This window comes from Cydia strobilella, chromosome 22, assembly GCF_947568885.1.
Source record: "Cydia strobilella chromosome 22, ilCydStro3.1, whole genome shotgun sequence".
Taxonomy (NCBI): Eukaryota; Metazoa; Arthropoda; class Insecta; order Lepidoptera; family Tortricidae; genus Cydia; species Cydia strobilella.
This window is the reverse complement of record NC_086062.1, coordinates 9,557,442-9,583,038: the sequence shown is the minus strand read 5'-3', so window position 1 is coordinate 9,583,038 and position 25,597 is coordinate 9,557,442. Positions and strand designations below refer to the sequence as shown.

The 25,597-nt window shown below is 36.6% G+C and overlaps 1 protein-coding gene across 1 annotated transcript; it reads right to left on the bottom strand.

Annotated features, from left to right (window-relative positions):
• Nucleotides 1-1,534: 1,534 nt before the first annotated feature.
• On the bottom strand, nucleotides 1,535-21,483 carry LOC134751418 (facilitated trehalose transporter Tret1-like). Its single transcript, XM_063686821.1, has 4 exons — nucleotides 21,460-21,483; nucleotides 4,929-4,979; nucleotides 3,596-3,731; nucleotides 1,535-2,861 (listed from the first exon to the last, which is right to left on the bottom strand). Exons 2-4 carry the CDS (start codon nucleotides 4,947-4,949, stop codon nucleotides 1,552-1,554), a joined length of 1,467 nt encoding a protein of 488 aa, XP_063542891.1. The 5' UTR covers nucleotides 4,950-4,979; nucleotides 21,460-21,483; the 3' UTR covers nucleotides 1,535-1,551.
• Between the last annotated feature and the right edge of the window lie 4,114 nt (nucleotides 21,484-25,597).

The window sequence follows — 25,597 nt, the reverse complement described above, 5'->3', positions numbered from 1 at the left end:
TACCGCTAGACCACCAGCGCTTCTTTTAGCGGAATCCAATGTAATGTAAAAAAAAAACTTAAACGAATATAAACTCAAAAGTGAAGGTGCAAGACGTCGGATACGTCATTCATTACCAAACTTAAGTGGAGCTGGGTGCGACTATGTTGTCAGGCAGAGTGATGGCAGGTGGACCAAAATGTTAACGGAATGGTGGCCGCTTTCAGACGAAAGGAGTGCCTGGCGTCCGTTGGCTCGTTGGGTGGACGACATTCGGACCCCAGTAGCATTTATACGTCATTATGACGTCAGCGACGTCATTATGACGTAATAATGCCGTCACTATGACGTAGCTGACGTCATTTTGCTACCTGGGGAAGACTGCGGGTCACTTCTGGATGAGATTGTCTCAGGACCGGGATAAGTGGCGTACTCGAACTAGGCCTATACTTAGCAGTGGGCGATAAAAGGCTGATATGATGATGATGAAATTCAAGAATGCAGGGGGGGCGATTTTTTAATTTCGAGCTTTCGATTTCGTACGTGTGGCTCCCTTCAATATATCTTCATCTCCACTAACTAAGGCATTTAAATTCTACTAGCTAATAGAATTGAAAACGAGTGGTTAGTACTAGATTCTCACAATTTCTATTGCTCGTATTTCAAAAATATCAATTCGCCGTTTTCCACAGATTTTCTAGTGACGAAATCGAGCACCCGAAATTCAAATAGTACATTACGATACAAGTGCGAAAAATAGGAAATTCGCAACGAGTGGCGATAAATTAAAACACGACCGAAGGGAGTGTTTTAAATCGACACAAGTTGCAAATTACCTATTCGCACATGTATATGTATCGTACAACGTTTTACAGCACATATGGCCCTTAAAATTTTCGACATAGTTACGTAATGTGCTCATTATCGCACCAGTGCGGTAAAGTAGCCCTATATGTACTGTAAAATATATACGTACAGTGAGGTGAAGGTGTTGTACGAAACGCATGCAACTAAAAATTTAATTACGCTTACTTTTAAGTTTTATAAATTAGATATTCATATTAGAAAGTTTATTTTTATTTTAGTCACATTACATACAAAATTATTATCACGCATAGCTATTTACATTTTTGACATTCTTACAATCTACATCTCGCTCATTCATCTCATCAAAATTACATAGACAAAGCTCTCAATACATTTTTGACTTCAAAAAACGGTCCATATGACTGACGCTTATCTTATCTGATACAAATCACTAAAAGTTATGATTATCCTTTCTCCATATGGACCCCGCCAGCAGTTTTGAATATCCCCTCAGGCGCAAAGCAATATTTTAACTTTTAAACCCAGTACACAATTTCCGGGGACATGTTTTTAGGGTTACCATAGGGGTTACGTACCACTTGTCATGTATCAATAAATTTAATTAATGTATATAACTAGGTAGGGACATAGTCTGTGTATCTCACAGAAGACGTTATTAATTTTTGTCTGTGGTGAGACCTATTTATACGGTAAGAGCATTTGTAGTATTATTGTTACTATTTGTTTCTTATAGCTTCTCTCTCACTAGAGCATATCTTTGCCCATAAGACTCATTTCACACTCTACGTCCTTTTCCCGTTTGCCTTTAAAGCTATCTTCAATGTCTTGCAAAGTCCGATCTTTTGTCTCTGGCAATAAGGCATAAATTATAATAAGGCACACTGATAATAGAGCTGAATATACTAAGAAAGCTCCTTGAACTCCAATCGAGGAATACAGATGAGGAGCAGTCTTCATAGAGACCACAAATGCTGGAGTCAAGAATGACGTAGATAACGTAGATCCTAAACTTCTATAAGCCAATGGAAATACTTCACCGCATATAACCCAAGTTAATGGAACTAAACCTAAACAAAACGATAATGTATAAAGAAACATTAATGTCATTGGAGCTGCGTCTAAAAATAAAGAGCTTGAGAAGACATCAGCCTGTCTCAAATATACAAATACTGATATTAAAGTTAAAGATAACACAGTCATAATCCCACTGGTAAAAAGAATAGTTCTTCGTTTAAAGATTTTCAAGAGGAATATAGCGAAAAATGCACACACTGTTCTAAGTAAATCGATAACAGTGAATTGCCAGACTACCTCGCTAGCGTCTTTCTTATCTAAAACTGCTTTCAAGATCTCATTTCCATATGCTGGAATCATATGAGCTCCTCCGAACTCAAATACAATCAACATGCTTATAGCTATTATTGAAGGTTTATAAAACTCCACTTTCCTGAAGATCTTCAACACCTCTTTTAAAGAGTCGACGAATCTCTTCAAAAACCGTTTCTCCACACGTTTCTCTTCTGCAACTAACGTTTCTCTTTTCTGTGCCTCTATCATGGCTTCTAATTCTGCTTGTTGCTCCACCCCATTGCCTCTTAACCACCTGAATGCTTTCTTCGCCTCATCATATTTTCCCTTCGACACCAACCAGCTTGGTGATTCTGGTGACAAACTAATAATTCCTAAAGCTATCACTGGGAAAACAGCACATACCATAGCAGTCACCTTCCATGTCAAATGAGCTCCCCAAAGATGGGATAAAAATATCCCTAGACCTAAAGATATAGCGAACGTTCCTAAGAAAGCGCCTCTGTATTTCGGGTCCGTATATTCTGCTACTAGAATAGCTGCCAGAGGAGTCCTTAAGCCTAATGCTAGACCATGTAGGAGCCTGGCTATAAGGAACATGGGAACACTGTTGGCTAAGACGAAAACTATCCAGCCGAGTAAAGCAGGTACGATGGAGATCAGGTTCGCCTTCTGTCGGCCGAAACGCGACATCAAGACGGGTGATATGAAGTTGCCGACGATACCCATGGCGCCGACCGCTGAGGCTGAAATTGAAAAGGTGTTATGTTAATATTTACGACTGTCACGACTAGGAAATACGTTATAAAAAGTGTTGTTTGGTGTACAGAGGAGTGTTCTTCATTTAATGTTAAAAATGCTTTATTCCGATGTAGGTGATGGGGATGGGGGCGATAGTAACATAGAATAACCTATTACGTTTTTGGTAGAACTATTCAAGGCACTTGATTAAATGGAAATGGTTAAGCTTTTAAAGGCAGGTCTTAAGATCATCACTTACCAAGGTAGGTGATGATCTTACTAACCTATTCAGGCTATGTAGACAATGTACCAAGCATTCAGCAGTAAGTGAAGATAACATAACTGTAACAAGGAATAGAATGTTACATCTGAAAATGTTGAAAGAAACGATCTTTTGTCTGATAATACTTAATTCTGTGACCAGAGACTTAACAGTGTCGAAGTAAACTTGGCTTCCTAATAATAATTAGATAAAAACAAAAGAGTAGCGTTTATTTCTGCAAATGTTCTCCTATAACTAGGAAACCATACCACCGTGATCACTATAAATACAGACCTATCCAATAGTATCCATGATATCTAACTTAAGTGAGTCGTCAAGTGCAGTGGTTGCCGCATAACGCCGAACTGGACAGTGCTGCGCGATCAGCTAGGAAATCATACGGCTGCGAAAAATGTTCAATATTGACCTATCCATGCCATGAAAACCATATAACTGCGATAGATGTTCAATACTGACCTATCCACGACATGTCGTGTGCGGTAAGGTGCAGTGGTTGTCGCGTGTCGCTAAGTTGTGCGAACAGTACAGCTGGAAAGCCATGAGCACAGCCATGACCGGCGATGTTCAGCGCTGCTCCGCTTACTACGAACGCCTGTCAAGTTTAAATAAGATTATTACGTTCACGTGGTAGTTTATGTGGAGCTGGGCAGGACACTTTCTTCCGAAATGCACCCAGGACACTGGGCCAAACTATAGCCATTGGCTGGATCCTACAGGATGGATCTCGTGGCAAACGAAAACCAAAACGAAGATGATGGGAGCTTACATTTTGTAAAGATTGGTGGGAGTGTGGGGACGCCTTTGCCTAGCCATGAGACACCAACCCTACCCTCAAAGATAGATATAACTCCGTAATAGATGGTTACAGTCTAAGGAAAAAACGTGCCTCAAAAATCACGAAAATTTGATTCTCGATCAGATGGCGCCACTACCTTTGGCCTACTCTCGTATAGAGGGCGTTGACGGTTTCGTTTGTTATTTATAATTTTAACGCATATCCGTTGAAGAACATGGTTCAAAATCATTATAAAAATAATTAATGCTAATAAAAAAATCATTTATCCATATTTAAATACATTTGAACGTATTTTTATAAATCTTCATTTTTAGTTTTAAAGTATGTCGATAGATGGCAGTGAATTTACAGTGGTTACAAAATTTACTGACAGTACCGCTCTATCTTATTATATCCTCTTTGCCTACCCTAGAAAAGGGAACCCATTGGGCTGGATCCGACCCGTGAGGCCTTATTGACCCGTGGAAAGGAAACGACGGAGCCAAATGCCATATACGAAAGCGGGAGAGCGGAATGCCTTGGTCGTGACCTTCTGGGCAAAAAGTTTAGGGACCCCTAGGGGACTTAAGTCTTAACGGCGTCCTAGCCTAGTCAGTAGTGACTCTGCCTACGATGCAAGAGGTCCCGGGTGCGAATCCCGGTAATGGCATTTATTTGTGTGTATATCAGTTTTATCACGAATGTTATGGATGTTATCAATAGTATCCAAGTACTTATACCTATATAAGTATTTATGTATATCATCGCCTAGTGCCCAAAGTACAGTCGCCATCAGATATATCGCAGCGGCCAATGCGGTCACAAATATCTGAACACGCCTTTATTGTCAAGGCGTTAGAGTGCGTGTTTAGATATTTTTGAGCACCTCGGCCGCTCAGATATATCTGATGGCGACTGTACAAGCTTTGCTTAGTTTGGGGCTAGTTCGATCTGTGTAAGATTGTCTCCAAATATTTATGTATTATTTTCTTACTGAAAGTATTAGGTACGTACCTGTTTTAAAAACTGTTTCATTTTAGCGGTGTGCCAGTGTCATGAAGGGATCTGAAAACAAACGTACTAAATTAAAAATAATGTATTTACCCCCTTATGAATAAAGGATGACTCACGTTAGACCGGGCCGTGACCGGGCCGGAGCTTCGTTTTCTATGGAAAGCATCACGTGATCACCTGTCATGTCATAGAAAAGTAAGCGCCGGAAGCTCCGGCCCGGTTTAACGTGAGTCATCCTTAATTTAACAAATCTCAAAAAACAAAGTAAATGGAGGCGCACAATTATCTTCGTATTGATTTGTACTCGTTACATTTATTTCGGAGCTTAGATATACTAATGCTTTTTCTATATTAGATACTCAACATAATTTGAATAATATTTATACATATTTTACTGGATCTTTAATTTGGACCATAGTTGTAAGTTGTTTACTAAATAGTAATTGAAAGTAGATTTTAAATTAGCTATAAGACATGTCCAAATATTGTACGCCTTTGTAGGGTAGTAAAGCATAGTTCATGTAGAAATGGCACGCGATCAAATGCATATAATTTTTAAATAAAATAGATAACAATATTTTTAATTCATTAATATGAAAGATCATTTATTCATTTAAGCATGTTACATAAATTTTAATCATTTACTTTTGTTATGTATAAAATTACGGACTCTTTTCGAAATAGTCTTCATCATCCTCTGAACAAGGCCACTGTCTACCTTTTTTGCCTGTAGATTCCATGTGGACCGCAAAGAGTTGATGTCTTGGACTATTCTGCCAGTTTTATTTAATTTTCCTTTCATAATCGCCCAGTAGTTCTCTATGGGCCGAAACTGGGGACAGTTGGGTGGGTTCAGCTCACGTGGTATGAAATCAATGTGATTTGCTGCATACCACTCCAAAACCTTTTTGGAGTAATGGCAGCTAGCCAAATCAGGCCAGAATTTTACAGGACCCTTGTGGTTTTGAATGAAAGGCAAAATTCGTTTTTTCAGACACTCTTTCACATAAACATCTGATGTCATTGTTGCCTTAGTGACGAAAACTTTGGTCTTAAGACCGCAACTACATATACCCTGCCAAATCATGTGTTTTTTTGCAAATTTCTCGAGTTTGTGAAATTTGTATTTTTCATCAACATTCCCTCTAGCATCGGCCTTGTAAAATTTTGAACCTGGGAGTTGGTTAAAGTCGAGCTTTACGTATGTCTCATCATCCATCAAGAGGCAGCCGTTGTATTTGGTGAGAATTTGGTCGTACAGCCGACGAGCTCGATTTTTAGCTACTTCATTCTGTTTTATGGTTCTATTTGGCTGCTTGACGGCTCTATAGCTCTTATAGCCTGCTCGAAGGCGAATCCGTCTTACTGTACTCCGGTTTTTTTTAAATTTTCGAGATAAATCATAATCTGAGAGCACTGGATTCTGTGCCACTGACCTTAAAACATTCTTCTCCAAAATTTTATCTGTAGTCCCAGATCGTCGGTTGATTTGAGGCTTCCTATCGAAGGACAGAGAATCCTTGTATGTTTTTATGACTCTACAAACAGTTCTTTTGGGAAATTTTAACGATTTAGCGATCATCGACCCAGACCAAGAGGGATTTTCCAGGTATTTGTTCACAATAGATTTTCGCCGTTCAACTTCCATCCTCGATAATTTACAAACGCAAAAAGTCAGACCAACCAAATTTCTAGCATTCTCTCTTTAATATATTGACAGCGAATTGTGATTGTCATTTTTTTTGTTTTTCGAACGATATATTTTTTATTTTATGATAATCGCGTGCCAGTTCTAAGTGAACCATGCTTTATATGGCGAACGTTAACCTGTTATTACCTAAGACCTTTTTGTAAACCCATAACCATGCAATAATAGTACATTTCGATGCTAGTGCGGAAAGTATGTCATTACTTCACGAGTACCGAGTGAAGAATGACATTTCCGCACGTGTATCGAACGACGTTTTTTAATACAGTTGCGAAAAAATAAGAAAAACATCAAGTAAGGAATTCCAAACTTTTATATTATTAATTCTGTGACATTATTGACATTGACATTATAAAGAGGTGTTTTTTTAGCTGGGTGTTATTATTATTGAACCCACTTCAAAGATTTTTTTAAATGCATGTTGTATAAGACAGAAACAATTGTAAATATAAAACATTGTACTATTATTACCCAAATATCGTTAATTACGATTATTTGTGTATCGTACATTTATAAAAACAATATCGAATGTTGCCTTTGGAAACTTAAAGCAGAAAGAAAAAACGCCTCTTCTTTGACAGGCGTTCCGTTCTATTCAGACAACTTATTAAGAACGGTTTTTCAATATCCAATATAAAAAAAATAGACGTGTTATAATGATGAAGAGGTAAGTAATAAAATATGAAATATGCATATTTTTCGTATTCTTACATTAACAGTAGGTTTTTATGTTGATTACGACGTTTAAAGGAAACTAATATTAACACTCATCAATAAGTAGTCATGAATTGGAACAAGAATAAATTTAAAAAAATTGGAAAATTAAAAAGCACTAGTTCGCGAAAACCAACTTTCCGCACGCTAAACAGCTACGTAAAGTAGCACTTTTTGAGCAACTGTATTAAAAAATATTATGATTTGATTTGGTTTGATAAAGTTAGGACTGAGTTTACGGTACCTAATACAACTTAAAAAAAAACCGGCCAAGTGCGAGTCGGACTCGCGCACCGAGGGCTTCGTACTTTTTAGTATTTGTTGTTATAGCGGCAACAGAAACACATCATCTGTAAAAATTTCAACTGCCTAGCTATCACGGTTCATGAGATACAGCGGGGACAGACAGACGGACAGACGGCCAGACGGACAGCGGAGTCTTAGTAATAGGGTCCCGTTTTTACCCTTTGGGCACGGAACCCTAAAAAATGCCCCAGACCGAGACAAGGAATTGAAAGATTTAACCCAATTAGGATTAATGTGTGAATGTTAACAGCAGACACAGCAAGGTGATCCTATAATATCAAACAGTAAGTTAACCTTGAAATATCGTAATTAACATGATAATATATTGGTATTTTTATTTTTATTTTATTTTATTTTATTATATTGTGCAATGTGCATGGCTTATTAATAAACAATCGAGTAAAGACACATAAGCAAAGATAGATAAAACTCTTATTATATCCTCTTTGATATAAGTAATTTTAATTACTTATTAGCTGTCGACTTACCTATACTACAGAATAAGTAATAGTATTACCATACAGAACGGCCACGCACCGCCCCGCTCCGACTCGAATTACCTCGCCCTGCGACAGCAGATTGACGGCCGTTTGCCGGCCGCTCGTCACACAATGACGCATAACGCGTGTACAGACGTGCCGTTCACACATAGAAACGCAAGTGATTATTGATATATAGCGTGTCCGCCCTGTGCCTATACCACTAAACTGTATCCCTAGTGTAGTACGATTTTGTATGGGATGTTGAGTTTCCAAAACGTCCCGCTTGGCGCGCTGTGCAAAATCCCAGACAAAAAGAGACTGAAACGAAGCCTGTGCTGTGGATTGATATTGTGTTTAATTTGTTTTATTTTCTTGCTTAATTAATAAAGATCTGTATTTAAAAAAAAGAGAACGTATTTAGTTAGGAGCATTTAAAACTTTGTATGAAATCTGTTTACACCCTCAGATCAGGTTGAGACCGCTCAACCGATCTGCGCTGGAGCGAAAACTCTTTAGGAGTATTCCAGCGTAGCAAAACCGTCTTGTGTGATGCGGAAGGGTCCTGGATTTTCCCCAGGCTACCCCCCACACAGTCCTACCGCTCTAATTGCCCTAGGCGCAATAGAGCCCAAGTCAGGTTAAAAAAAAAAATGAAATCTGTTTTTCGCTCCTCATTTTGCTATAATCAAAAAATCCAAAAAAGTCAAACGCCCCCTGCGTAGCATAGCTAATACAGACTAATACTTCAGATTATGTAAAAATATTTTTCATAATGTCAATATTAAGAGAGGATAATGGGGACTACGTTTGTATGGAGAAGCGGCCGCCCCCTTTCCTCTTAATGCACTAGCTAAATAAAAAAATATGAGAATATGACTAATTGAGTTGAACTTTAAAAGTAGGTACACTCGGTCACAATTAATTAAACTTGAAACTTGGCCGAGCCTTCGTTACAAATCGACAATGAAATATTTTGCATGACTGTACTTGAACCACTTAGTAACATATTATTCTGCCTAGAGATTAAATTTGTTCCTTTTTTCTTAGAGAAACTGGTATCTGGGTTCCGTGATATAGTGATATATTTTATCTTAGTGGAAACGTTAAAAAAATATTCATTATTTTTTAAAATTACGACTACGAATGTATCAGAATCTCATAAATCAATATTCATTATGATCGGGACAAAAATGACGAAATTCAAGATGGCGGCCAATTTTAACAATGTATATTAGAGTTAGAGCAAGATCGAGTGATCTTGACAGCACATACTGTGCAAGTGTTATTTATATGTCATAATTTCAAAGAAGTTTGAAGTATGGATATCAAAGTCGCTGCAGACTTATCTTGGTCTAACTCTACGAATTCATATTAAGAGACCTTTCGGATCCGGAGGTGGGAAGAATTGGCGGTATTTGCCCAAATATCAAGGTGTATCTTTACCTTTATACTGCCAACGAAAATCATGCAAGCAAAAAATTGCGATATTTATAACCTAAGCAAATACCACATAAAGTACGTGGGCCATAAGCGCCATCACCTCGCGCCTCGCTTTCAACTCGCTCGCAAATCGCTAGTGTGAAAGGGCCCTTACGTGTATTAGTATTTCTTGCTTATTCTCCGCTACTAGGTAAAGATATGTTAATTTGTGTACTTCGTTACGAAGTATATAGGTAATATAGACAAAGAAAAACTTCAATTAACATCACAGTTATTGTAATGATACCACTATAAACATAACAATGAGGGGCAAACGCGTAATAGCTTCGATTCCATCTTCCGTGTGTTCAAGTTTCAGGTTAAGAAATAATGATAAAAATCTTTATACAATAAAAAATACCCGGCGACTTGAAAAGGATAAAATATCCTCCTTCCAGAGGGCTCACCACGAACACCGAAATTTGCAAATCTTTCTCTGTCACTCTAATTACGCCTTAATTGTAGTGTATGAGAAAGATGCCCGCATTTTGCGAACTTTAGTGTTCGCGGTAGGCCATCAGATAAATTTCCTTTGTAATATGACAATTAGCCACTTTCAGTGTTTAACAGTAACACTTTGGTTTACTGTGACCAATGTGACATAACACACCTTTCGACACCCCTGAGCCGCTCACACCGGTGTTGCCCTTGACCCATCCTAGATGTCGCTTTTTGTGTGGGGGCGTTGTGAGGGCGAGTCACCGTCTGCCGGAAATAAAATTGCATACCGTTTTATTAGGCAGGCGTCCGGTTTTTTATCCCATAGCTCAGTACTTAATCAATTTCAACCAATAACCTAGTTCATTTTACAGCCTGGAGGGTGCTGCCTCTGCGTGCATCCCATGACACGGGTAAGGGCAGCATCCGCTCGGTGTACCCCTTACATATCATTAAAATGTCAAAAGGGCTCTACGTGTCGGCTTCGGCTCCGCGCACGCCTCCCAAAGGTCCGGAACATCGTGATGGGAAAGACATCTAATAATAAAATCAAAGCTAAGCTAAATAAGTAATCTGGCAAGCCAATTATTTCAGTAGAAAAAGGCATAAAAGGCGTAAATTTGAAAAATATTGACGCGAATGATCGATTCCTAATTTTTTTTTATTTCGTTTGTTCCACGGATAAATTGGTTCGCCAGACTTTTATCACAGACTACAAATTATCGTGGGTACCAGTTGTAAAAACGGACAATTTTAGGTATTATAAACACATGCCGTAAAATGGGGTGAGTAGGATTCGCAGGGAGATTTGGGTTATGAATGGGGAGAGAAGGGATGAAAGGGGGGTGAGATGGGATTTTAAGGCTACTGCTACAAAAATAATGTATTCCAATTTAAAATGGAGCTATAGTAATACTCATAATAAAAAAATCGATCCAACAATCTTCCAAAATCACCTTTGTATATGAAAATCCACCTCACCCCAATTACGAGGGACTACGGGGTGAGGTGGGATTTCCTGTTTATCGTCAAAGTTATGAAATGGAACTACCCAAAATAAAATAAAAACTAAAATACAAACGTCCGGAACGCTTATTATATACACCATTCAGTTTGCACATGTGAAAATAAAATGTTATCGAGATTTGAATGTCAGTTTTGCTCCTACTCACCCCATTTTACGGTGCACGAGTTGTGAGTATCATCGCATATTACCTATCATAAAATAATGTGATGTTAAAAAGCTCAACTCAACATACAGTAGCTGTAAATTTGTTTTAATTAATCTTGTCGTGTCTTTTATTATTTGTTTTATATTGTGTTAGTATTCTTGTGTTGTGTTGTGTTGTGTTGTCTTGTGTTGTGTAAGCGCTGGTGGCCTAGCGGTAAGAGCGTGCGACTTGCAATCCGGAGGTCGCGGGTTCAAACCCCGGCTCGTACCACTGAGTTTTTCGGAACTTATGTACGAAATATAATTTGATATTTTACTACCAGTCGCATTTCGGTGAAGGAAAACATCGTGAGGAAACCGGACTAATCCCAACAAGGCCTAGTTTCCCCTCTGGGTTGGAAGGTCAGATGGCAGTCGCTTTCGTAAAAACTAGTGCCTACGCCAATTCTTGGGATTAGTTACCAAGCGTACCCCAGGCTCCCATGAGCCGTGGCAAAAATGCCGGGACAACGCGAGGAAGATGATTGTGTTAGTATTCTTAATGCACACGACGGAAGATTCAGCGCTAGTCCAGCCAGGCTAGCACCATGCTGAGTCGGGAACATATCGTGGCTTATATTATAAGTAAGTATGTTGTGTTACCTATGCACGTGTTTTCCTCTTTTTTGCCACGAATAAACGCTATCTATCTATCTATCTAAATGTACTGCAACGTTGGTTTTCAGTATCGGAACCCTTTATGAATAAAGGTCAATACTTTTTTAGGCTTATCGAAGTATACTTTAAGTCTCATTTGTTCATACCTGTTCATTAGCAGCCAAGTTGGCTTACACGCTTAAGTCAAATAAAATAATAAGAAAATGACAGCAAAATGAATGCTAAGTGGCAAGGCGCGATATGTTATCTTAATGAATAGGTAAATGGTTCAATATAGGTACCTATACGAGTACGGCGAGTAGGTACCTATGGCCTTTTTGTGTAGGCACTATCTAATTGGCTTTTGGCTGAATTCTTGAAGATCTAAGTCTTCAAGAGAGATAGGAAAGATTTGATTATAGGTAGAGAGATGTGATTATAATAAAATAAAAAGTATAATATTGTCTTCAGTTACCGCGATAGTTACTCATGAAATAAAACTATGAAAACGGATTATATCGCGTATATTGAATTTATAATACATCCCGACGTTTCGAACCCTTTACAGCGTTCGTGGTCACCCGTTGAATAAAAAGTAATTAATATAATACAATAAGTATAAAATAGTAAATAGTAGCTTTTAATCTTATGCCTTGCACATAAGTATCAAAATGCGTTAATTTTAATTTATGCCTGCATGGCGCACTGCACTGCAGATTAGTTTTATGAAATACTTGCTGTGCCCTAACAGGGTTCATGTGTGAACTTAGCCTAACGGAATACTTATCTGTTTTGTACCACATTATTAATATTAGGGCTCGCGGTCGCGTCCGGTTTTCGTGTAGGTACCCTTCGCCGGGGCCCCGTTCTCGTGTAACACGAAACCGGATTTTTGGCCCGTTCGGAACGGGTAATTAAGGTCCGTGTACCCGTGTTACCCGTGTGTCCGGATCCACGGATATTAATTCTCGACGTATAGTGACGATCGGACGCGTTCTTTAAAGGGGCCCACTGACTATCGGTCCGCCGGACGATATCGGCCTGTCAGTTATAACAAAAATTTGACAGTTCCGAACAACTGACAGGCCGATATCGTCCGGCGGACTGAGTGGGCCCCTTAAAAGAGCAAAGAATCAAAAGTTTAATATCGAGCACTTGGATAATTGCGACCATCATAGCCTTATAGGACTTGATGATTGGTGATAGTGATGACAAAAAGTATAATGCTAAGAATGTTCCCGAGTTGAATGGTAAATATTGCCGTGCCAGGAATAATATTCAAAAGAATGGGGAATATTGCTGTGAACACATCAGCAACATCACTGACAAAAAATACAGTGCCTGGCTTTGATTTAATTTTAATTACGTTAATATAATAAATAATAATAAAAATAAAATAAAAAGCCTCTTTATTTCCCTAATTTTTTAAACACATGCATCATTTCATATTTCAGTTTGGTTTATAATATTATTATTTGAATTTAAATGAATTTGAATTTCAATATACATAATAATTTTATAATTTTAATTACGTTAATATTAAATATATATTTTTATGGTGTGGTTATTAGTTTGTAGATAGCATACTGGTGGCATAGAGTAACTTAGTTATATCTATCTTTGCTGGTGGCAAGATAAATTATTTATTTATCTACGTAGATGGTGGATATTCATCCTGGATAACCAAAATTTAAGTTCTTTTTTAACTTCCTTAATGAAAAAAATGGAACCAGGCATTTTATTTCTTATAATTATTATATTGAAAAATAAATTGTATAGTCAGACCGAGATGAGTCTGCAACCATTTTGATAGCAGACGCAGTGCAAATGTTATATTAAACGTCAAACTTCTATGAAATTTTGACGTATAAATAACACTTGCACTGCGTGTGCTATCAAAATCTTTGCAGACTTATTTTGGTCTAACTCTAGCAACTATCTATATCTATAGGTATAGGTACACGAACGATAGGTACATCTAGCCTATTATAAATAGATATCCATTGCCTATGCGCGAAATCCGTGATAGGAAAAATACAATCGACAACAACAAAAAACTGATAGACTTCAATAGGCACATATATGTAATTGTAATGGTTTTTGCAACAGTCTCGATCAAAGGGTACAAAAACGATACGGCATGAGATTTAACTTGTCGAACGTTTTTTGTTTCAACCGGTTTGGTAAACAATCAGCTACTTTTGTTAACTCCATTTCCTGACATAATGTTTTGAGAGCTCTATACCAGTTCCTGAAGACATTAAAAAAATTGCCGGGCCGAACTGGCAAAAAACTGCTCAGAACCGAGAAAAATGGCTAGCTTTGGAAGTTCCTGCTTACTAGACTAAGATTTAAACAAAAATACACAATACTAAAAAAACAAAATTAATTAAAAACTATAATCTAACTAACCAAACATACATCCATGTAACATACTTATAATAGGAAATAAAAGGCTTTTTTTTTTTTTTTTATTTATTATACCAGTTCCTTGTTCCAGTTAAAGTTTACTTACTTAATTGGTATAAGAGGTGATATTTTAAGATGGTTTAAATCATACATAAAAAATCGATGCCAGTCGGTGGTGATCAATAATATATGTCAAGCTAGGTACCTATACCAAGCGGAGTGCCCCAAGGCTCTTTATTAGGTCCACTTCTATTCAACATATTTATAAATAAATGACATTAGTACCAGTTTCCAGTTTTCAAAATTACTTAGCTTTTGATATATTATATATATATATATAGATTAGCTGATATTAGATTAGAGATATATATTAGCTGATGATATGAAATTTTTTGCTAAAATTGATACGCTTGCTGATGCAAATGCATTACAATCCGATCTAAGTCGACTAGACAGCTATTGTATAGAAAAAAAGCTAGATTTAAACCCCTCTAAATTGTTCACTGTAACTTTTTCTCGTAAACGTAATATACTTAATTCCTGTTTCATATTCATTAAAAGGCGACATACCTACTACAGCAAACAGAGAGCATGGGGGATTTAGGTGTTATTCATGACTCCAATCCAAAAGCTTATTTTTAGTGACCATATTGACAGTATAGAGTGGGTAAAGCAGCTAAGTCACTTGGGTTTATAATGCGTACGACCCTTAAAATCCTGTATTGTGCTTATGTGAGGAACAAGCTGGATTTTGTATCTCAGATTTGGCATCCTCAAGGAGTAGACTCCGGTTGGAGCAAAAAGCTTTGGAAGCTTAGCAAAGGACAACTCCAAATAATAAATGGGGTGTTTACTGGCCTGGTAATTATTCTTTATGTGTATTTTTGTAATGTTTTAATATGTATCTTTGTGTGTTATCTGTTGTGGCATCACCGAATGGGCCCTACGGAAGACCAGCGCTGGCTTTATAGCTAGCATTATGCTGAGTTGGGTCCATTTCGTGATGCACACTTGATGATCTCTTCTTTTCTTGCTGTTGTTGTCTGTACATGTTCGTACTTGTGTTGTGATCGTCACGAATAATAAATATCTTTTATCTTTATCCATTATGCTTACACGCTGACAACACCGATTGTCGTATGTGTGGCGAAGAGGAAGATACAGTAGAACACCATGTGTGAATGTCACGCCCTCGCCAAACAAAGAATGAAGGACTTTAGAGCTGGCTATCTGGAACCAATGGAACTCAAAACGCTACCCATGAGCTCCATCATCCGGCACATGGGGATAGTGGAAAAAGCTCTTGAGTTGTTGACAGATCCTAGGGGGTAACTGCACAAAAGATCCCTATGTGTCGAAGTGTATCCGCAAGGGCCCCCGAAAACCATAAGATAAGATAACCTAGATCTTGGTTCTAAAAGCATTTGTATCTTAGACGATTGGCTGCTGCTGCTGCTATAATTTGATTGTTATAATGATTATAAATTACTGCTAATTGATGTGATTAAATAACAATAGAATGACGCCGCGCGGCTGCCGATGAACAAGATTGTGAAAAAATTATTAAACAATTATAGCATTGTCTACATGCTATTCATGTTTTCCTATAGGTGTATAATGGACTAAGTTATCCACGCGACAAACCGGGCATCACTTTTTAACACAGCGCATTAGAAAAGGACGGGCACTGTCATTATCACGCTATCACGTCGATAAGCCCGACCATCCTAATCATGCTAGTAGTTTTTTCTATAGATAGGAAATTAAAAGGCATTTGACCTGCTCTTGACCAGCTTATGTCATTATAGCGCGACCAGCTATAAATGGTCATTAGACTTTAGACGAAAACAATTTAAATTAGTAAGTAGGCGATTACAAAAAGGCGACTAAGATAATAACCATACATCGGGGTTTTTGGTGCGGGAATGATTTGAGTAAGAAGAGATAAACAGATAGGTTAGTCTGAGAAAACATCATATTATGCCTAATGAATAACGACCTCTCTGAGAATTTTATACACACTACGATACAATTTTTTATTTTCACGACACACACTCGTAAAGACCCTCTGTATCTTTCAAAACCCTAAAAACAGCTAGAAATTCGCATTTCATCCACAAGAGTGGCAAAGTAATTTTATGCAAATTTTAAGTTGATTTCTGATGTCGGCGAGTAGCATTGATGATGATTTTCAATGATGACCAGTGAACTGAGTGACCATTAATTTCTACATTGTGATAGATCTGTACATACAATGTATAAATAACAAAAATGCATTCAATGATTATTAATATTATATTTCATCTAATAAAAAATATGACGGTACGGTACAAATTCTTTTTTTTTTAATGTCAATTTCCTTGAAATATTAATTAAAATTTCGCGAATGCGCTTTCCTTTCCCTTCGAAGGCCTGCCTAATAATATAATATATATTCCACGATAGAAGGGCGTGCAATTTGCTTTTCCTACTAATATGTGGGGTTTTAATTCTTTTTTATATACAGTTATATTTTTTTTGCAATACAGTAATTAATAAAAAAACGGAAGTATTGCCCGTGATCACTTTGTTAAGACCGGGAATATTGCCAAACCTTATAACCTCAAAATAAATAACTCAATCACTCACAAATTGTCCCATCTGATTCACTTCACTCACTGGACACCACTGCACTACTAAACCAGAACAAACGGCTCGTTTCTGTTATAAACTTCTTCAGCCGAACTTGACCTTGGATGCTAGACAACACCACCTTATCGTGACCTTTATCTACCAATTATTAGCACTTAGTTATAGTTCTAGGTAACCTGGTGGTAGACTGTTAAGTTCAACAACCGTGACCATGATATCTTAACCTTTCTTCACCAATAGTTTGAACTCGGAGAAGGACCTAGATTTCCTGGTTTTTGTCTACAAATAACATCACGTCGTGTTTATGGGAAATCGACAAAAGCTTTTATGTTTTTCAGGAAATAATTATTATTAGAGCAGGAAAGGTTTTGTTGCAAAAAATTGGCAATTAATTAGATTCAGTAAGACTAATTCATTTGTGTATAACGTAGTGCGTACGCATTATTGCCAATTTAAAATAACGATATAAGGCGTAGAAAAAATCATAATAATATACACGGTGGCTAAATAATAAGTGCATTCCCGTTGCCAGAGAGGTTTTGGGAATATACTGAGCAACTTTTACTATGGGATCAACTCCGAAATCGTGAAATAAAATTTGGCTGTTTCATACATTTTGGCTGGTCCATTTTCTATGGGAAGGTAAATTTTTTTGTTGACAGACCCAAAGATCAAAATGACACTGTCTCATAATACCTAAAATTCTCGATTGTACAGAATAAAAATAGTAACAAGACGAAATTGGGATGCCGTTGATTTAATTTAAATACTCATTGCTTAAAAACTGTAAACTTCAACTGAGATACTGAATTTTAGATATTTTGACAATGTAATGTTTTTGTACCTAGTTAATTTGTGTTTTAGACATTTTGGGAAATGGTAGCATTGAAAATTTATTAAAACGCGATAGAGTCTAATTGAATTATAGTCATATTTGTTCATTTTTAGGGTTCCGTACCTCAAAAGGAAAAAACGGAACCCTTATAGCAGTGTTTTTCAAACTTTACGGTGCCACTGCCCTTTATGACCATTAAAATTCTTTCGCGACCCGAACACTCTGTTTCAAAAAACCATGTTTAAAAAATCTGGAACGCACCTTTCTATCATTCAATCAGTTACATAACTTACATATGCGTTTTGGTACACATACGCAAGCTACTTTTATAGGAAAGTGCTGGTGCGTGTGAAGCTTTCTGTTTCACATACTACCAATTTTTTAACTGTCTTCAAGATTTCAAAAGGAGGAGGTTCTCAATTCAGTTGTTTTTTTAATTTAAAATTTTGTAATTTTATAACCGCAATTTATTGACCGATTTTGAAGTTTTTTTTAAATTGAAAGGCAGATTTTTTTATAATGTAATCCGGAGGATTATACGATCTGACTGCGACATATACATATAGATAGATAGTTCCATTTTGATAATGGGATCCATGAGGAATCGAAGGAACTCCTTGAATCTTAAAGGCATAGGTACACATAGTGAGTTTTGTATTTTTATCAACAAATCAAGCACTTGCATTAAAAAAGTGACATTTGATGAAGCGGAACTGCTGCTGATGAATCCGAACGGAAATCTTCAACGACGAATAGTTCACGTTTGGCGATTTGTTCTCTTCGCTATGTTTGTTAAGCAAGTTAGATTTTGAAGCCACATTTTTGCCCAGAAGAAAATAAAAACTAGAAAATATTACCATGACTATTTTAAATACGATTTTTTAATAGGTACGTTGAGGTGGCTGATCTCAACTCGACTGAAAAAAAAAATACTTTTGGAACTTGCAGGAAGGGAAGGATGCTGAAATTGAAGTCTGTATCCATCTCGATTGGTGCGTTCTGGGTTTAAAGAATGGCTAAATATCTTAATTTAGCAAAATAAGCCCTTAAAATTTTGATATTATTTGCTACTTCTTATTTATGCGAGCTGAAATTTTCAACAAAGGTAAATCAAACAAGCTCTTTCTGAATACAGACACTGAATACAATTAAATAAATTCAGTTTAGGTTCCTACCTAAAAAATTATTTGTTGTAAGTACATTTAAATCCTTTAAATTTTAAAGGATTTACAAAAATTTAATCTTCTCTCGAAGCTGAATTTCGCGACCCCCTTGGATAAGTGCCGCGACCCCCCTGGGGGTCGCGACCCACAGTTTGAAAAACACGTTGCCTTATAGGATCACTCTTGCGTCCGTCTGGCTGTCTGTCCGTCTGTCACAGCCTATTTTCTCCGAAACTACTGGACCAATTAAGTTGAAATTTGGTACACATATGTAAGTTTGTGACCCAAAGATGAACATGTAACGTAAACAAATTAATTTTAAACACGGGGGCCACTTTAGGGGGGTAAATGAGAAAATTGAAAAATAATGTTTGTCAAACTATATCGTGTTACATATCAAATGAAAGAGCTCATTGTGATAATTTTAAATATATATTTTTTCTTATTTTAAGATAAACAATTTAGAAGTTATTAAAGAAAATGGGCAAAAAATGACCATTCTCCCCCTTTATCTCCGAAACTACTGGGTCAAAAATTAAAAAAAAAAACACAAAATAGATATTTACCTATAGATCACCGGAAAACCTATTAGAAATGTGCAGTCAAGCGTGAGTCGGACTTAATTACTTAGTTTTTGATCCGTCCCCTACGGGTTTTTTAAAGACATTTCAAATAAAAAATACATTAAATTGTGTAATGTACGGAACCCTTGGAACGCGAGTCCGACTCGCACTTGGCCGGTTTTACATTTGGTATTATTAAAATATTGGTATGCTCATAAATCATAATGTGTTACTTGAGTTTTGCATGCTGGCAACTCGCTCTATTCCCTTTCAAAAGCCGAACTGTAAGCATCCATGTTTTCGTCTCAATCTCTAATTAAGATATATTTCCATAATCCAGTGTTTGATCCTAGTAATTAAACTGTGCTTTAATCTACGACTGATCAATAAATGAATAAACTCAGTGCTAATAATATTTCCTTGTTTTTCTTAAGACTTCACACAAATAGAGATCACCCACTGCCAAGCCCTATACAGGCTTTTCTTTTAATAATATTAAGAATACGGTAATTTAGAAGTAGGCGTAAGTCATTTAGAGTTTTAGACATTATGAGAATAATCTGTTTTGACATTCTAGGAACACTTTACTATGATATTTGGCTGTAACGAACCGGAACCAAAAGAAAAGGACGAGTATAGTTTTTTTTTTGTTCTTATTTGGGTGAATCAACTTATTTGTGTAACTCGTTGCCATGGTTACGTTCCCCTGGACAACTCTTAAAATCCTAATTTTATAGTATTTTTTACCAAACACGCATGTTTGTGATAGTTATAAGCCATTTTCATAAATCATAATGGACCATCTGTTAAGCATGTTAGTAGAAGGTCATAAAGGTTCTTATAAACTGTAACAATATTGTCCCTTGGACAACGGGACAGGATGACTCCACAAAAAAGTTGATGCACCCATTTACTGACAATTTGGTTTGGGTTTGACCAACTATAATTGCTAAATTTCGATTTGTGTGCCGTAGTAATATCTCCAATATCTCTCATTGTTAAGTTTTTCGGGGCTATAACTATATTTAAGAATACCACTGTATTTTATTAAATAAATAATAATCATAAAAAAAAATAAAAGGCACTTTTGGTTCTGATAGCCGCTTACAAAAAGGTGGTAAAAAAAGGCCAAAATAAGAATATTTCCGGCAATACTGCCTATGAAAATATTGCCGAAATTTAAAAAATATAAAGGCAGTCAACTGCTTTTTATACTCGATTAGAAATAGTTACCGATTTGTTTTATAAGGGGGCAAAGTTGTTGTTGTTGTGGGGTGTTTGAGTGACCCGTTTTTAAATAATTTGTGACGTTTTCAACCAAAAGGTACCACATTGTCGCTAGTCGATAAGGTTGATTTCAAATTGAGGCTATATGGAAATATCGCATTATTGAAAACCGACAATAAGTACCCTTTTGGTTGAGAATGGCAGATTTTAATATGTTTGAGTCTCACGGGAATTTTATAGTCAAATAGGGCAAAGTTGTTGTTTAATCTCTCGTGCTAATATTGATACCTCGGGTATAGCTCAAGCGAAAGATTCAAAAATTGAAAACGAGCGTAGCGAGGTTCGAAAAATGGAATCTTAAGCGTTGCGAGGGTTTCAAGGCACGAGGATTAAACAAATTTTGCCACCGAGTTGACCGAGTGAACCATAAAACTTTTCTCCACACCAAACAAAGGAAAATCTGTAAAATATCAAAGAAAATCTAAACAAATCGATTCTAAATGAATGTTATTAAATATTTATCAATCAAAATTATCATTTCAGTCACTTCTACCAGCAAACATAAGAAAACAACTCAAAATTTGCATTTTATTACTTTGCCTCACATGTGAATAAAATGCAACTTTCTTATCAGTTTTTAAACAATCAAGAGAGCCTTTACCAGGTGGTGTGGTGAAAAAAATCTATAATACCTTATTAGGTAGGCATCCTATTGCAAAATGCTCTCGTTCTCCTGTTTATTTTGTATTTAAATTAAAACCATGCTTACAGTTAAAATCACGTTGTAATATAATCCATTGTTTCCGCCTCAAGCACTACATATCATGATATCAGTCACCAATTAAAATTAATTTCACAATAAAATTATTCACTGAATTGATTTAGTCTTATTTAAAATCACGACCACAGACAAAACATCAAATTCGCGCCAAAATAGTGAGGGGAAAGTAATCGAGTCGGTCGATTTCTCCCCGGCGTACTGGCGACTGAGTCGGTGCATCGATGGTGGTTACGTAACGCTAGTGATGTGACTTACGCGGTCATAAGTTAGTCACGTGTTCTTTCTTTTTTCACTTTCCATTTTCTTCAAGCTCATTTACTTACTGATTTATAAGATAAGGGACGCAATTGAGCCTTTTTTGGGAAATTCTTTACATTGATATTAATGTTAAAATTGACTGACACGCTACTACGTTCCGCTTCCGAGTGACTTATGTATGACCCCCCCTGCAGAGAAATTTGTTTGCAGGGGGAGGGCGGGGTCACCTCTCTCTGCAGCTGGCTGTACATAATAATTATATTCATGGGTGTCGCCAAGAGGGAATAAAATTTGTAACTAAATGTATGCCCGTTCCCTCCCCTTGGCCATCGCCTGGCGACGCCCTTGAATATGTTTTAAAAAATATATTGGGACCTACATCAGTTTAAAAAACATTTTTTTTATTTACTTGTGTTTTCTTATTTAAATAATAAATAAGGAACATGGAAAAAGTATTATAACAAAATATGGTAATATAGTTAAATAAGTATTACTTTTCCTTGAAAGTTCGTTACTTGAATAAAACCTTGATACTTAATTTGTCATCGTTCGTCGCACAGTTCGCAGTTTTGTTCATCATCATCATGATTTATAGTAAAAAAATATATGAAAGTTAGAGAGTTTAGGTATAGAAAAAACTATACAAAAGTGGAGTTATGTGAGATATCCCTTACAAGTAGGTTGTATGTACCACGTTGGTGGCATGGTGGCAAACAAGCATACGGCCCACCTGCTGGTAAGCGATCACGGTAGCCTACTTTACATATGAAATTAATGGTTTTCTGTCAGGTATATGCATATTCATTAGTTAGTTGAGCGTTAAGAGGATAAATAAATATTAAAAATCTACTGACAATTTCTTTACTAGCACTATCCTTCTTTGACCGTCAGAAACCCACTTGAAGAAAGCAAATACACTGAGACTAAGTACATCAAATTTGGTTTTCTACGCATTTCTTAGGCAAACATTATGTCACCTTAACGCTGTTGTCACATTGATGCGGATCTGCATGCAGTTTAGGTGTAAGCGAGACAAAGCTATGCACGTATGTACTGACGACCCGCTCTCACACCGGAGCGATGTGCGGACCCGCATCCAATGTGAAGATCGCCTAAGTTGTTATGGCAAATGTCTTCAACTTTGTTTGCTCTGTTGCCTCGAGGCAATAATTTTTAGCAGTCTGATCAATTATAACATGCTCAATGTGCTCATAAAATTTGAAGTATATTAAGCCTTTTATATCTTCTGTACCCTTAGGCAGTGTCACAATAGATGTTTAAGTTACAACAGTACATAAAATTACTAGTTTCATTAGGTACTTGGCCAAGTTACAGTTATTAGTAGTTACCTAGGCTTTTTATTTTAGCCTGAAGCATACGACGCAGGAATCGTTTTGAGACAATTTTCGCCAATTTCCGATCAAATCAGGCCGTGCGGACGCAAACGCCAATTTGGCTCGCCGATAATGACCGATATATGTGGAGTATGTGGACGCAAGAATACCAATTTGTGACACTAGTATTTTCGTTTAGTGGCATTTTAATAATTTAGAGCTCTCAAATATCCCCATAAATCTAAAATTGGTGATAAAATTGGAAAATGACGCCAATTTCATTTCTGATCAAATCGGTCGATTTGATCATCCCGTCTGGACTCCACTTTAATTTTTTATGCATTTTTGTCAGCCAGTGTGTACAACTTTGAAGCTTGTTTGGTATGTTAATGACCTCCTAGCTCAGTCGGTACTCGGTACTGAGTAGGAAGCAGGAGTTCTCGGGTTCGAATCCCGGTCAGGGCATTTATTTGAGTGTCCATCACAAATATTTATTCCTGAGTTATGTTTGTTATCTATGTATCTAAGTATATATTTATTTATATAAGTATCAATATAGTCGCTTAGTTCACACAGTACAAGCTTTGCTTCGTTTGGGGCTAAGTATATCTGAGTAAGATTGTCCCCAAATATTTATTTTATTTATTAATGTAGGATTTATCTTGCCAAAAAAATTAGGTTTATTTATATTATTATAACAATTAAAAAACTAAAGGAAATTCAGAGCAATCTAATGTCTATTTATAAAATTGTTACATTATTACCTACATATTATTATTAAAAAAATAGTATCCATTCGACTAGTCCCTCAATCACCCATCCTCAACGCTGCAGTATCTTGTGTAAGTGCCTTGGACTTCTATTTCTCATATTCGCCGCACTGCTTTTAAGCAAAAAAAAATATTGGCAGTAGTAGTTTTTCTCCCGATACAATAGTTTTGTTTTGCAATTATTTTAAGTTACTTTTAGTATCACAGCTAAAATTTTCCAATTAGTACTTATTTATTAATTATTTGTATTGAAACGGGATTGCTGAATTCTCATCATCGTAATTAGTACTGGCTCACAGAAGCAGTACTTAAACACAATTCAAAACTACATCAGCTTCTCCATTAACCTATCGATTACATGCAATTAATCCGTTTTCCCATCACTACGGCTCTATTATGCACATTTTGTTTATCCGGCACGTCACGTCATTGCATTGTGCAACTGGCAGCGTCATAATTTTTGCAACGACACTAGTGATATAACAGAACTATGAAATACTGCCTCTTTAGATGCGCAAACTTATAAAGAAACTATGGGTAAATGTGGAACTACACGATAGCTTAGGTACTTATTCTATTTCTTGTTGGTTTTTCCGTAAGAATATACTGCAGCAAATTTCCTTTTTTTTTTAAATCGATTACCAATTTGGCCTTTATGTAAAAATACGCTAGGGTTTTTTTGATAATTAGGCCTAAATACATGTAACAAAATTACCACCTACCGTTGACAGCGCCAAGTTTAACAGAAAATACAACTTTGTCTATAGATGGGCTGAGACATGTATTGACTGCTTTATGGGCGCGTCAGTCAAAATGTCGGTCAAGAACAAGACTGGTAAAGAATTAAAAATACTGGTTTACGTTTCCGCAGTTTGCAACTGTTGCTATCTGCGAAATCAATCGAATCGAAACCCTTCGTGACTCTCGTGAGTCATAATTACAACATAATTATTGGACTGAATTAAAAATACGTGTGTAAAACCTGCAAAATCAAGTTTATATAAAGCTTGATCGTATTTTTTATTATATCACGAAAAACCAGCGTAGGCTACGTAGGCTGCGTAGCATAAGCGCCGTAAGCCGGCACCGAAACTTACGGACGTTTACAACAACAATGTTGTCACACTCACAAAAATGTTCGGCAAAATTGATAGGAACAAACAAAAGATTTCTCCCGGAAATATTGCCGGTGGGAATATTACCGAAAATTGGTAACGGTAAATTTTTATAAGGTAGAAAAATAAAGTTCGAAACCGCACACGTTTCTTTCTTTCAGCCATTTCAAGAAAATATAAAAATAAGTCATTAAGTTTGCTTGTTCCCACGGCTGATAAGGTTTTTTTCTGTTATTCACTATTATTATTAAAATGAGACCTATGAGTAAATAGTGATAAAATTGCTATAGATTGTCAAAGGACTGTCTCATTTCAAACATAGACAGTGAGAATCATACTCTTTGTCTTACACTAGTACTAGCACCCAGAAGAAAAGGATGAGTATAGTTTTTTTTGTTCTTATTTGGTTCATACGTTCATAGAAAAGTCCAATCAAAACGCAAAAGTAAAAAACCGAAATTTCTTTATCATCCTCTATCACTATTGTATATTCGGGCAGTAGAGAGACTAGAGAGCCAAGCTAAATAACAAAATTTCGATTTACGCGGTAGACCCTCGGCTCCTGAGGTTCTACCGCGAAACTCGAAATTTATTATCTGCCCCTTCTATCGCTGGCCTGCACAATGGAGCATAGAGGGGAAAATGACCA

What these genes read in the sequence shown, in the direction of transcription:
- LOC134751418 (XM_063686821.1), bottom strand. Translation starts at nt 4,949, where the DNA reads ATGAAACAGTTTTTAAAACAG. An exon ending in TGAAACAGTTTTTAAAACAG is followed by an intron (nt 3,732 to 4,928) that starts GTACGTACCTAA and finishes TAAACTTGACAG; the next exon opens with GCGTTCGTAGTAAGCGGAGC. An exon ending in ACACGACATGTCGTGGATAG is followed by an intron (nt 2,862 to 3,595) that starts GTCAGTATTGAA and finishes TTTCAATTTCAG; the next exon opens with CCTCAGCGGTCGGCGCCATG.